At 44.2% G+C, this 14,698-nt stretch overlaps 1 protein-coding gene across 1 annotated transcript in view; it reads right to left on the bottom strand.

Annotated features, from left to right (window-relative positions):
- Positions 1-14,698, bottom strand: part of daw1 (dynein assembly factor with WDR repeat domains 1) — a 92,150-nt gene that overhangs the window by 31,291 nt on the left and 46,161 nt on the right. The window contains exons 6-9 of the mRNA XM_070882507.1: positions 14,080-14,179; positions 11,123-11,230; positions 9,208-9,314; positions 7,103-7,205 (exon numbers count right to left, since the gene is read on the bottom strand). Of these exons, the coding sequence (XP_070738608.1) occupies positions 7,103-7,205; positions 9,208-9,314; positions 11,123-11,230; positions 14,080-14,179 (418 nt within the window). The remainder of the gene's footprint in view (positions 1-7,102; positions 7,206-9,207; positions 9,315-11,122; positions 11,231-14,079; positions 14,180-14,698) is intronic.

The raw sequence follows: 14,698 nt of genomic DNA, 5'->3' as shown, positions 1-14,698 counted from the left end.
CCGTGGGTTTCCAGGTCGACATACTGGTTACAGGTTGGGACACCATCGAGCACTTGAACAATCTGAAAGAGGTTCTTAGTTGGCTGGATCGGATGGGATTCAGGTTGAAATGCTCAAAGTGTGTTTTCCTGGAGCCGGAGGTCGAGTTCTTGCAAGAAGAATCGCAGCAGACAGCATCAGATCCACCGACGCCAAGACGGAGGCCACCAAGAATGCGCCGAGACCACAGAACGTGACGGAGTTGCGATCGTTCCTGGGACTCCTCAACTATTTTGGTCATTTCCTACCCGGGTTAAGCACCTTGCTAGAAGCCCTACATGTGCTACTGCGCAAGGGAGACGACTGGGTATGGGGGAATTCACAAGAGGCTGCCTTTGAGAAAGCCAGAAATCTGTTGTGTTCAAACAAACTGTTTGTCCTGTACAACCCATGTAAACGATTAGTGCTAGCTTGCGATGCGTCGTCATACGGGGTCGGGTGTGTGTTACAACAGGCTAATGAATCGGGGATTTTGCAACCGGCCGCTTATGCATCCAGGAGTCTGTCCAAGGCCAAAAAGGGCCTACAGCATGATTGAAAAAGAGGCTCTAGTGTGCGTTTACAGGGTGAAAAAAATGCACCAGTACTTGTTTGGCCTCAAGTTTGAGCTTGAAACTGACCACAAGCCGCTCATATCGCTGTTCTCTGAGAGCAAAGGGATTAATACCAATGCCTCTGCCCACATCCAAAGATGGGCGCTCACGCTGTCGGCATACAACTATGTAATCCGCCACAGACCAGGCACAGAGAACTGCGCTGATGCTCAGTCGGCTGCCATTGCCCACCACCGGGGTGGAAATGGCACAGCCTGCGGACTTGCTCATGGTGATGGATGCATTTGAAAATGAAAAGTCACCCGTTACGGCCCGCCTGATAAGGATCTGGACCAGCCAGGATCCTTTACTGTCCTTGGAAAAAAAAACTGTGTCCTCCATGGGAGCTGGTCCAGCGTCCCAGCGGAGATGCAGGAGGTGATTAAGCCGTTCCACAGGCGCAAAGACGAAATGTCCTTGCAGGCGGACTGTCTGTTGTGGGGTAATCGCATGGTCTTGCCCAAGAAAGGCAGTGAAATGTTCATTTGTGACTTATACAGCACCCACCCAGGCACTTTAATGATGAAAGCCATAGCCAGATTCCATATGTGGTGGCCCAGCATCGACTCAGATTTAGAGTCATGCGTGCATCAGTGCAACTTGCTCTCAGCTAAGCAATGCACCCAGAGAGGCACCGCTAAGTTTATGGTCATGGCCCTCCAAACTGTGGTAAAGGATCCACGTGGACAATGCGGGCTCATTTCTAGGCAAAATGTTCTTGGTTGTCGTGGATGCTTATTCAAAATGGATTGCATGTGTAATAATGTCTGTAAGCACGTCCACGGCCACTATCAAAAACCTACAAGCCATGTTTGCCACACACTGATGTCCCAGTCAGCGACAATGGGCCGTGTTTCACCAGTGCTGAATTCAAGGAATTCATGACCCGCAATGGGATCAAGCACGTCACATCTGCCCCGTTCAAGCCTGAATCCAACGGCCAGGCAGAACGGGCAGTTCAGACCATCAAGCAAAGCTTGAAACACGTGTCGCAAGGCTCCCTGCAGTCCCGGCTGTCCAGAGTGCTGCTCAGCTACCGCACCAGACCCCACTCACTCACCGGGGTTCCCCCAACCGAGCTGCTCATGAAAAGGGCGCTCAAAACAAGGCTCTCTCTTGTCCACCCTGATCTCCATGATCACTTGGAGGGCAGGCGGCATCAACAAAGTATGTACCATGACCGCGCAAATTTGTCACGCGATATTGAGGTCAATGATCCTGTGTTTGTACTCAATTACGGACATGGTCCCAAATGGCTTGCTGGCACGGTCATAGCCAAAGAAGGGAGTAGGGGGGTTCAGGTCAAATTGGCCAATGGACTAACGTGCAGAAAACATTTGGACCAAATCAAATTGCGGTTCACCAACAGCTACGAACAACCTGAAGAAGACACCACCAACTTTGACCCTCCAACACACACACACAAGTGGCAACCGACATCATGGTTGACCACGAACACAAAGCCGAACTCACCATCCCCAGCAGCCCGGCGAGGCCGGCTGCCCAGCAGCCTAGTGAAGAACTAACCAACTTACCGACACCCACATTTGTACCGAGACGATCGACAAGGGAGCGAAAAGCCCCAGATCGTCTCACTCTGTAAATAAGTGTATTATTGACTTTACGAGGGAGTGAGGTTATGTATTTAACCCTTGGCAACCTGTATCACACCACCACCAGAGGGCCTACCTGTTGGAGTCCAAGGGTTAACCTGCACTCTGGAGTATTATTAAAGGAGCTAAGGTCACACTTACTCATTGCTCACAGTACTCAGTTTCATCCTTTATTATGAGTTTATCACTCCTGACGCAAGAGTCTTGCAGCTATGATGCCACCACGGGCCCTTTCATGCGGTCTACAGGGGGGCGGGGCATGGCTTCAGCGTCAGCCTGATTGTCTGGCTCGATGTCAGCGTCCGCCTCCTCGTCCTCCTCTTCCTCCCTCTGCTGAGGTGGACTGTCAGACTATCAGGCAATTCTTGTCCCCTCCTGATAGCCAAGTTGTGCAGCATGGAGCACACCACCACGAATTGAGCTCGCTGCTCAGGGTGGTATTGGAGCTCGCCTCCTGAGTGGTCCAGGCATCTAAAGCTCTGCTTAAGCACTCCAATGATTTTCTCCATGATATTGCGAGTGGCTCTGTGGCTCTCATTGTATCGCCTCTCGGCTTCGGTGTGGGTGTCACGCAGGGGGGTCATTAGCCAGGTGGCAAAGCCATATCCTTTGTCACCAAGCATCCAGCATTGACCTTGTGGCTGGTTGTTAAACAAGTCAGATACAGTGCTCTCACACAGGATGTGAGCATGATGGGTGCTGCCCGGAAATTTAGCATTCACTGCCATAATAATTTGCTGGTGGTTGACAACGAGTTACACTTTCAGGGAGTGGAATCCCTTGCGGTTCCTGAAAACCTCTGCATCATGAAAAGGTGCCCGCATCGCGATGTGTGTACAGTCTATTGCTCCCTGCACCTTGGGGAAGTTAGCAATTCTGGAGAATCCTAGAGCCCTCTCAGTCTGTGCCTCCCTGGTTATAGGGAAGCTGATAAAAGTCCATCCTGTGTACGTACAGGGTTTCAGTGACTTGTCTAATGCAGCAATGTGTGGCATGCTGAGACATACCGCAAATGTCACCAGCTGAGGCCTGAAAAGAACCTGACGCATAGAACGACAGTACCGCGGTGAGTTTGACCTCAACGGACAGTGCAACACTGATGGTGCTGGCAGGCTGCAGATCTCTCCTTATGATCTGGCATACCTCAGTGATAACCTCTTTGTGGAAGCGCAGTCTCCGAAGGCAGGTGGTGTCGGGCAAGTTGAGGTAAGACTGCATCTCCCTGTACTTGCAGTGGGTGTAACGACTGGTCCTCCTCATCAGTCTGGCACGTCTTACATTGGGCATAATGCTGGGGAGCGTACCTTCTGCCATCTCAAGTCTGCAGTATGTAATTAGTCATCAAGAGAGGGTGAGAAAGGACAGGCCCCATTCCAATAGTTATCTGTTTTCCACCGATTGGTCACAAAGAATGAATGTCCCGACGAAGACACCTATCAAATGCCAATCGTCCACAGTATGATAAAGATGTTTGTTCAGATGTTCACATCACCTCCAACGACCTGCAGAGTACATCCGAACTCCAGAGGTTGAAGCAGAGCAGCCTTTTAAAGGACGCGACATGTGATGTAGAACATGGCGTCTATACCGCTGTGAGTAGTTCCGGTTAGTTCCACTTTTTCCCGGCGGTTTTTTGGCAAGCGATATTGTGGGCGAGATGTGTGTGAGGTGGTGAAAGTCACGCTGGGCGATGTCCTGAGCGTTAGTTTTCTCAAATGTGATCTTTACGACAAAATAAAGTGGGCGGTCGGTATTATTAAATCTCGGCGTTAATTACATGCGGAAAGTAATACTAGGCGATATTATGGGCGTTGGTTTCGCCCATTCTGATGATTCTGCCCAAAAAAAGTGGGCGGGTAGTATTATGCACATTGCCCGGTGTTATGCACATTGGGAAAGTAACGCTCGGCGATAAGGGTCCGAAAAATGGGCGTCAGTTTCCATTTTGTGGCTAAATGGGCGATATTTGGGCATTATACATCATTTTGGCGGTAAAATGGACGTTAAGTGGGCGTTATACTCGCAAAAAAAGTGTAAAATCTAGCCCATGGGACCACAGAAATTCAGGATTTAAAATTTTCTTGCCCTCTATTCAGATCTCCATTTGATGCACATCATTCTACCTGCTCTCTGGGTTCTACTAGTGCTGCTGGGAGATGCACAAGAGTGCAGCAGGATGATTGCCCTGTGATTCCTATGCCCTTTCTTCCTGGAAATGCATCATCTATACTTGCCGTGCCCAAGTCCAACACTCTGACTAACAGGGGCTCACCATAAGGTATGAACCCACAACTGGGCGCTCTATGACACAGCACATTGGCAGAGATATGCTATACCTGTACCAGCAAGCTGCCAGAGCTAAAACTGTGTAATGTAGACATAGAAACATAGAAAATAGGTGCAGGAGTAGGCCATTCAGCCCTTCGAGCCTGCACCGCCATTCAATGAGTTCATGGCTGAACACGCAACTTCAGTACCCCCTTCCTGCTTTCTCGTCATACCCCTTGATCCCCCTAATAGTAAGGACTACATCTAACTCCTTTTTGAATATATTTAGTGAATTGGCCTCAACTACTTCCTGTGGTAGAGAATTCCACAGGTTCACCACTCTCTGGGTGAAGAAGTTTCTCCTCATCTTGGTCCTAAATGGCTTACCCATTATCCTTAGACTGTGACCCCGTGTTTTGGACTTCCCCAACATTGGGAACATTCTTCCTGCATCGAACCTGTCTAAACCCATCAGAATTTTAAACGTTTCTATGAGATCCCCTCTCATTCTTCTGAACTCCAGTGAATACAAGCCTAGTTGATCCAGTCTTTCTTGATATGTCAGTCCCGCCATCCCGGGAATCAGTCTGGTGAACCTTCGCTGCACTCCCTCAATAGCAAGAATGTCCTTCCTCAAGTTTGGAGACCAAAACTGTACACAATACTCCAGGTGTGGCCTCACCAAGCCCCTGTACAACTGTAGCAACACCTCCCTGCCCCTGTACTCAAATCCCCTCGCTATGAAGGCCAACATGGAGTAGTTTCTAACATTTAGAATTTGAAAGAAGCCATGAAACAAATAAAATGCAAAAATTTAAATGTTGGAAAAAATATTTAAGAACTTGCATTTATGTCGTGGCTTTAACGTCCCAAGGTGCTTCACAGGATCATTATCAGACACAATTTGATACTCAGCCTCATAAAAAGTGATGTTAGGATAGGTGACAAAAAGCTTAGTCAAAGAGATAGTTTTCAAGGAGCGACTTAAAGGAGAAGAGAAGTAGAGAGGTGGAGAAATTTAGGGAGGGAATTCCAGAGCTTAGGACATAGGCAGCTGAAGGCACAGCCACCGACGGTGGAGCGATAAAAATTGGGGATTCGCAAGAGGTCAGAATTGGAGGAGCACAGGGATCTTGGAAGGTTGTAGGGTTTGAGGATATTACAGACATAGGGAGAGGCGAAACCATGGAGGGATTTGAAAACAAGGATGAGAATTTTTAAATCGAAGTGTTGCCAGATTGGGAGCCAATGTAGGTCAGCAAGCACAGGGGTGATGGATAAATGGGACTTGGTGCGAGTTAAGATAGGGGCAGAAGAATTTTGGATGAGCTCAAATTTACAGAGGTGGAAGGCTGGTCGAGGAGCATTGGAACAGTCTAATCTGGAGGTAAAAAAGGCATGGGTGTGGGTTTCAGCAACAGATGAGCTGAGGCAAGGGCAGAGACGGGCAATATTACAGAGGTGGATGTAGGCAATCTTGGTGATGGAAAGGATATGGGGTCTGAGCTCAGCCCAGGGTCAAATAAGGTGGCAAGGTTGTGAACAGTCTGGTTCAGCCTCCTTTTCACCTTCCTTTTCAATAATTTAACTTTAAAATTGAGGCTGGAGGAAAACCAAAATAATAGCAAGCAATTTTAAAACAAGAAATTTAGCTAAAAATTATGGACCCAAATTTCCCTAAACTCTTTTTCTGGCGGCCTCACTCGATCTGCGCCGCTTTTGCCCGCCTCCAAACCGCCAAAAAAAGACCTCCATAATTTGGCCACTCCCCAGCCTCTCCTCCGTTGTGGCGCAGTGTGGCCCAATGGATTGGGGGTGGAGCCAGGTCCCGGCGCTGAAAACAGTGCTGGGACCTCTGCACATGCGTGCTAGAGTCTGCGCGCATGTGCAATAGCTCCTGGCAGGCCGTTTCTGCAAACGCGCGCTGCAGGCTGTGTGGGAGGGGCCCGAAGCATACCGTCCCAAGTCCTGGCCGAATGGGCTCCCTCATCGGCGGCCCGCTGCCTTTCCCAAGGTAGGACTTCTATTTTTTATTTGTTATTTACTGATTGATTTTGGTGCTTTAGGTGCAGGGTTCCTTCTATATTATTTGTTAATTAATTGCTTATTACTTTTTGTGCTTTGTTTGGTGCTTGGTGGTGCTTTAAATGTAGTTACTTGCGCCGATTCCTTAATTGTAAGGAAGGTTTTTCTGTGCGGACAAAAGTGGACACATATGCTGCCCTAAGTTAGTTTAGTACAACTTTTTTCTGGCCAAATTGGCATAAATGGTGTAAGTGGCTGGGAACTTCCGCTTTTGAAAAAAAAAACTGACCTAACAAAAAACCTAACTCACTTACACTGGCGCAAATTAAATAGCCATATTTGCAACTAAAAAGATACACCAGAAAAATCAAGTTACACCAAAAAAAACAGTGCAACTCATGTGGAAATTTGGGCCCCATATTCTAGACCCGCAGTGCCAAATAGCACCAATACTGGGCCATTTCAGACTGAAACATCATTCTGATTGAAGCCAGCAGTGCCAATTCTTTAATAAGGCTGTGGTCATTTCTACTGTATGGTGACATCATTTATTGGCAGTCTTACCGTGCAGGTTTTGTCCATTGATCCAGTAGCAATAAGTGAACAGTCCCAATTAAACTGTGCACTGCTGATCTCTCCTCGGTGGCCAATTAGGGTATGCATTCTCCTAACAGATCACAGAATTAACAATGGCCAGTTAATATTCTCTAACTGTTGTGAGTACAATGCTTTATTTCTAGCCGTACCCATGTTTGGATACAAGAATGAAGTAACAAAAAACAGACTGCTGTACGAGTCACACACCCCCAAGTTCAAAAGGCAAGTATGTACAAATGCAATTTCAATCTTGAATTTTACATTTTGTACTTTTATCCAGAATTGGGTAGTAGATTATTTCCCAAGTTTTCAGTCCTGTTCCCCAAGTTTTCAGTCTTCAATATAGAATATAGCTTATCAAGACCACCACAGGCTATTTTCACTTTTCTTTCCCCTGATGAATAATAAATATATTTCCCTTTTGAATGCATTAACCAAGATAGAATTCAATGTTTTAGACAGCAGTTCATTCCATAAGTTAAAAAAAGAAAGAATTTGCAGTTATATAGTGCCTTTCATGACCTCAGAACATCCCAAAGCACTTTACAGGCTATGAAGTAGTTTTGGTGTAGTCATTATTGTAATGTAGGAAATACAGCAGTCAATGTATGCACTGCAAGTTCCCACAAACAGCCACAAAACCAGATAATTTGTTTCAGTGATGTTGGTTGAGGGATACATATTGGCACTGGGGAGAACTCCCCTGCTCTTCTTCGAATAGTGCCGTAGAATCTTTTACAAGCACCTGAGAAGGCAAACAGGGCCTCAGTTTAATGTCTCATCTGAAAGACAGCACCTCTGACAGTGTATTACTCCCTCTGTTCTGCTCTGAAGTGTCAACCTAGGTTATGTGCTCAAATCTCTGGAGTGAGACTTGAACCCACAACCTTCTGATTCAAAGGTTAAAGTGTTACCACTGAGCCAAGGCTGACACCTTGTTAATTTAAAGTTAGCTGTAAATATGAACGATTACATCTTATCATCTTCTAGCAGTCAATTTGTTTTATACCTTATAGTATTTTTAGCTCAAGATTTCCTCAGCTTGTAATGAAGCAGAGTAAATAACCAATCTGACTGCAGGAAACACTTGATAAATAGTGTTCAGAACCCAAGCAGGTTTACACTACAACTAGATTTAAAAAGGGAATAGATTAAGATAAGGGAATTGGACTGGAAATTAATGAATTCCACTGGAATAAAAGGGATCTACCCCAGATTAATTGACTTAAAGATGCCAGATCAAACAGTAGTCCAAGTATTTAGGAGATATCTAAATACGAGATCAATAAGGGACGGATTAAATATATTCCTACTAGGAAGTAACAGAGTGCACAACGGCTGGATTTAATGGATAAATAGACTAGAGAAAAAGCAAAAGATAAACATATGGGAATGATACAGAAAAAAATCTATAAGAAATATATATAAAGGGTATAGAAGTAAAGCAAAAATGTAAATTAGAAAGGCTAAGAGGGAGAAGAAAGAAGACAGGTACTGAACATAAATGACAACGGACAAAGGGGTTATTAAAGAAGGGGTTGGATCATATGGAGACAGTAGAGGTTGTAGAATGAAGCACAGTCGAGGTGCTTAATAAGTACTTTGTCTCAATTTTATTAGAGGAAGCTGAAAATGTCACTGTAGGAGTATCCCAGGCGGTTGGGCAAAGCCCACTTCTAGAGCTAAACATGCAAAAGGAATACGGTAAAAGCAGACTAAAAGTAGAAAAATCACTTAACTCCTGATGGCGTGCATTGCAGAATACCGAAAGGGGCTGAGGTTGAGCTAGCAGAAGCATCTTAATTTACCAAAACTTTTTGCTTGGGGATAGAAGGATTACTAAGAGGGTAAAGCAGAGTTAAGTGGTTGTCCTTTGCATTGATGGGATGTGGGTACTGTTGTGTCCCAAGGATCTGTGCTGAAATCTCCTGTTTTCCATAATCCGTACAAAGATATGAGACATTATAGATTATATGGGGAAGCAGGAATTTGTATTTGAATGCTCCAAAGGGTGTTTAAAACTTAAAGCATTAAAGTGTAGACTGATACATCATGCTAAGCAGCTTACATACCTGCCAGATCCCACATCCCACACAGAAACGGTATGGTCAAAGGAGCCAGTGATAATCTTATCACCTGTTGTATTAAATGACAAAGAGATGATTTCAGCTGAATGTCCCTGAAAGAAAGAAAGAAAATTATCAAAAAGGAACAAGCTGTACTTTTGAAGTCACTGTTGTAATCTAGGCAAACATGGCAGTTAATCTGTCCTCAGCAAGATCCCACAAACAGCAATGAGGTAAATGACCAGATAATCTGGTTATAGTGTTGTTGGTTGAGAGGTACACATTGATCAGGACACAGAAAGAACTTCCTGCACTTCTGTAAATAGTGCCAGGAGATCCTTTACAGCCACCTAAGGCAGCAGACAGCATCCTGGTTTAACATCTCATCCAAATGATGGCACCAACAGTGCTGCACTTTCTCTGTATTGCAATTTAGACTGTGAGGCCGAAATTCAGGCCCGCCAAAAAGCTGGCGCCCTTACCGTTTTTAAGTGCTTTTACCGCTGTCTCGGAAGAGGTCGACTCTTGATCGATATTCAGGTCTTTGTCTTTTTTTTAAGCTGCCAAGAAGTTGGTCATAATGGGGGCGGAAGTGCTGGTATGGGGTGGAAGTGGAAGTGGGATGGATTCTCCACCGCTGTCACTCAGCAGCGGAGCAGTAGCGACGTCATTGTGCTTCTGCGTCACCACATCTCTCCCCTCCTTTAAAGGGGAGAGAACTGGCAAATCTGTAGCTTCGGCCCCGGGCCACCAGGGAGGGTTTCGGCCGGGCCAGCGACCTGGCACCCAAGAGGAAGTGCCAGGCTGCCTTGTTGGCGGCCTGGCCGAATCAGGGTGCATAATAATCTGGCCGCCTTCTGGCGGCTGCATTGGGCCCTTGCCTTTAATGGCTGCTATGCAGCCAGAGCTGACAGAGGGAAAGGTGCACCAACAGAAAAAGCTGTCGAGGGCACTGCTCGGCGGGCATTAGATTTTTCGGCCTGAATATCGCCGGAGGTGGGAAGGTCCCGGCGTTGCATGCACTGATGACGCACTTATGGCCACTCGGGCAGTGGTGGGGCGGTAGTGGGGACCGCCAGAAAACCCTCCCTACTCAATTTGGCTGGCGGCGGCAATTCGACCAGAAATCGGCGGCCATTGGATTTCGCCACCTGGCAGCCACATTCCGGTGGTAACGGGCCTTAGCGGGACCCTGAGTTTCGGCCCCTATGTGTTCAAGTCATTAGAATGGGGTTTGAATGCACAACCTTCTCACTCAGAGGTGAGAGTGCTACCGATAAGCCAAAGGTTGGACCTAGTTAGGATTATATTGAGGAGAAGTACCAACATCATTCATAACCTCTCATTTGGATTATCAGGCATCATTAAGAGAAAGTTAATGCCCCACACTTAACGTGGAGACTGATTCTTCACCAACTCCACCCTGACAATTGCAGCTTAGAACATGGCTGCAATCACACATGATGTTTACTGGGTAAACATTTACACAACCAAGACATACAAAAGCAAAAGAGTAGAAAGGCTGGAGTAGAACTGTTTGGTGGTAAACCACGGTATCAGATATCAGTAAAAATAATCTAGCAGCACAAATATGGTCACTTAAATTTAGCTAATATATGACCAAACATTCAAGTTTATTGAGCCTTTAAACTAGTCACCACATTGTTTCCAAAAGATTCTTAATCAGTCATTGACAACTTGATTCACAATAACGTGCGGCACAGCAGATGACAATTTGGCTACTGAAGATTCATCATTAGCAAATCAAATACTTCCTCGCAGAATGACTTGAATGAACAAAGGGACAAAGAAACAATTATCAAAATGTAAACTGGTTATCAGCTAATCATGAAAGAAGATCAGAATTATTACAACATGTTCAAACTGAAAAGAGGCATTTGTAGCATTATTCTATATATACCGTTAGAGTAACAGATTCTTCTCCAGACTGGATGTCCCAGAGCTTTGCTGTAGTATCCATACTGCCTGTGGCTACCAGGGTACTTTGAGGATTAAATGATAAACACACCTATAATAGGTGAAAAATAGGAGTTAGAATATCAATCTTTATAAATAAAATAAAAATATTCAGCATTTTTTTTATAGGTCATCTTAATTCTTTTTAACTCTGGAATTTTATTTTATTTCACGTTAAAACCACAGTGATTTATATCAGGCTCTCTTCAAATGGCACCACCTGCCATGGTGGTTTCTGAAAGCAACCCTTGCACAATGAATGATGCTTACATAAAACAGTGGTCCAATCACAGGAGTAAAAGGATGTCTCAACCCACAAAAGTCAGAATCATTGATTTTTGAACATCCTCCGAACCGTTCAACTGAATTACTGCTTTACATTGTTCATTTATACACAAATATGAATTTGTTTTAAAATCATTATTTTTATCATTTTCTAATAGTTAGGAGAGGAATGTTATGTTGTATAATGCCAAAGAAAGCAGAATATTGATTTGAGCATAGAAACTAAAGACATAAAAGTTGATGCTGCAATGAATTAAATTGCAGAGCAGTACAAATAACTATTTTCCAAGGGATATAGGATTAAAATATATTAGGTCATGTAACAGCAGCCAGTGATTCCCCACCCCCTTCCCTGTTATTTCTCTTTTTTCTCTGACAAGAATAGATTTTTTTTATCATCATCGTTTTACACAATATTATGAAATTCTATTACAATCAGAATTCAAATTATTTCCATTTGTTTCTTCAGTAAAGATGGCAGATTAGAGGCCTCCAATATAACAAACTTCTGTACAGTGTACATTGGATGAAATAATTATATAATTGTACTTAAAAACCTGAGCTCCTGGACCCAAGATTATTGTCATGGATCACAAGGTATACTGTACCTACTAAAAGGAAAAACAGTGTTTTAAAAGCACAAAGTGGTAACATTCTTCTGTCCTGAAGGGGGCATCTCACACTAGGCTATTATTTTCCAAGGGCACTAGCAGCCCTCTGGTACCTCACCAAGTGGCTATTGTTTTACGTGAGTCTGTGTGACTAAGGAAATGACTTGTTAAATGAATACTTTGTATCCATTTTCACAGTAGAGGATGAGGACAAAGCACCACCAACACAAGGGAACCTAAAAATAACTCAAGGGAAGAACTTAAGAGGATTTAATATAAGTTAAAAACATAGGTAATGCAGAAAATAATGAAATATAATCTCCAGGTTTCAACTTCAGGATATTAAAAGAAATGTGAGGAAATTGTGCCTCTGGATTGGAAACTTGAAAACGTTAATCCATTATTTAAGAAGGGAGGGAGGGAGAAACTACTGCAGACCTATTAGTTCAACATCAGTGTGGGGAAGCTGCTGGAATCTATCATCAGGGACCGAGTAATTGAGCACTTGGACAAGTGTGAGCTGATCAACATTGATTTGTGAAGGGTAGGTCATGTCTGACTAATCTAGTTGACCTTCTTGAGGAGGTCGCTCATACGGTGATTAGAGGAGTGTCTTATGGATGTTGTCTATATCGATTTCCAGAAGGCATTTGATAAGGTTCCTCACAAAAATATTAGCAAAAATAAAAGCACACTAAATTGGATGTAACCTTGTGACATAGGTTGATAATTGGTTGGGAGTTTGGAAACAAAGTAGAGATAAAGGGAGTGTACTCTGATTGGTGGGATATGACAAGTGGTGTTCCTCAGGAATCTGTACTGAGGCCTTAGCTTTGCGCCATATATATTTATTTGCTTTTAGGAGATGCCGGGCAATGGTTCTCCAGCTTTACTGCGTAGGGATCCACTGTAAATATTGACACTCCTGAAAAGACCCTGTCCTAACTTTCATAAAGCAATTCAAGTACCCAAAGAAAAATTTTATCATTGCATAAAAAAATGTATATATATAGCAAAAGAAATAATATGTGAATGCATCAGAAGTGCAAAAGGAATAATCCAAAACCTATAGGCCCCGAGCTTGGTGGAAGCTAAGTTTCGCTCAAGTGCCGCCCTAAAAGTCCTAGAAAGACTGCCCGGCAGCAAAAAAACGACTTACGCCTGGGTGGCAACGGGTGGGAGCTCCCAATCTCGGCAGCAAATGCAATCCTCGGCAAAGTACTGCCGAGGATTGAGTCGGGCCCAGAGAGGGAGAGAGCATATAAAAATAAAGATTTTCAAAAAATAAAATAAAAAACACTGGAAAACCTTCAGGGGACCCCATCCACCTGAATCGCTGGAAAAAAAAATAAAGAAAAGTTTACTAACCTTTTTTTGCAGGTCTTCTTACTTACCGCTGAGGTTAGACCTGCCTCCACGTGGCGGTCCTTCCTCCTGCTGTAGCAGACTCCCTCCCGGACCAAACTGGCAGCTCGGCGGGCGGGAGGACACTTACGCGCGTCACATGCCAGCGGACAGTTCCCAGTGGTCTTCCCTTCCTGCCAGCGGGAGGCCTCCACCATACTCGCTCGGAGGGAAGACCACCGAGAAAACTCGCCGGCAGAGGGAAGTGAGTCCACTAAGTTCAGCCCCATAGAACACAGAACTCTTCATACACTGTATCTATGGTGACAAATGGACAAAAATCTGTGGACATTACAGATCTCCTGAGATCACAATACAGACCCGAGTTTGAAAACTTCAGCTTTCAGGAAGATGTGCTAACAGGCAGCTGAAATAACAACCTTGGCCTAATTGGTTTGGTCATTAATGCAACTCCTTCATGTAAATAAACTCAAGTGGATCTCACTCAACTCCCCTCAAGATGCCATCAGCAATTTCTTTTTTAAGATAAATTAATATAGAGAAAAAAATTCCCCAAAATATTTATTTTGGGAGGTTTGATTATTTAAAAGGGGCAATAGCAACGATATCCTCTTTAAATCTAATAATCATAACAACTTACAATTTCTGCAGTGTGTCCACGAAATGTATGGTAACATTTGCCTGTTTCAGAGCTCCATAATTTACAGGTTTTATCGAATGAACCAGTTGCAATCTTGTCTCTAAATAAAAATAAGCACTCATTTTAAATATGACTCAAAAACTGTAATCTGAAAGACATGTGATGAATTTCAGCGGGAGGTTCTCCCAGTCTCTATTGTAACTTCAATGGAAGAGCCGTGGAAACCTTTCCCAGGGTTTCCGCAGAGGATCAGGAGAAACCCCTGGAAATTGACACCCACACCTATATGAACTGAACAAAGCAGTCCACAAATATTAAATGGAATATCTCTGGTGAAGCAGCAATACATATTTTATAGCTGCTGTGCCAACACCCAACCTAATCCTATATTAAACCATGGCCACACCCACCTCTCGCTGACCGTCAGAGCTGCCAAGTCAAAAAAAGAATAAAAGTATATGTACACACACATTTCCATTAACCTCACAATGGCGCCAGAAGAACTTCAAAATAATTGTCAGTGTTTCAGAGATGTAACACTTGGATTTTTCTCAGCGCATTTCAGCTGAAGCTTGACTTTATTTTTTGAAATGCCTCTGGAGGACGGTTCTAATTGGGG

This window comes from Pristiophorus japonicus, chromosome 6 (assembly GCF_044704955.1).
Source record: "Pristiophorus japonicus isolate sPriJap1 chromosome 6, sPriJap1.hap1, whole genome shotgun sequence".
In the NCBI taxonomy this organism is placed as follows: domain Eukaryota; kingdom Metazoa; phylum Chordata; class Chondrichthyes; family Pristiophoridae; genus Pristiophorus; species Pristiophorus japonicus.
This window is presented reverse-complemented; position numbering and strand designations above follow the sequence as displayed.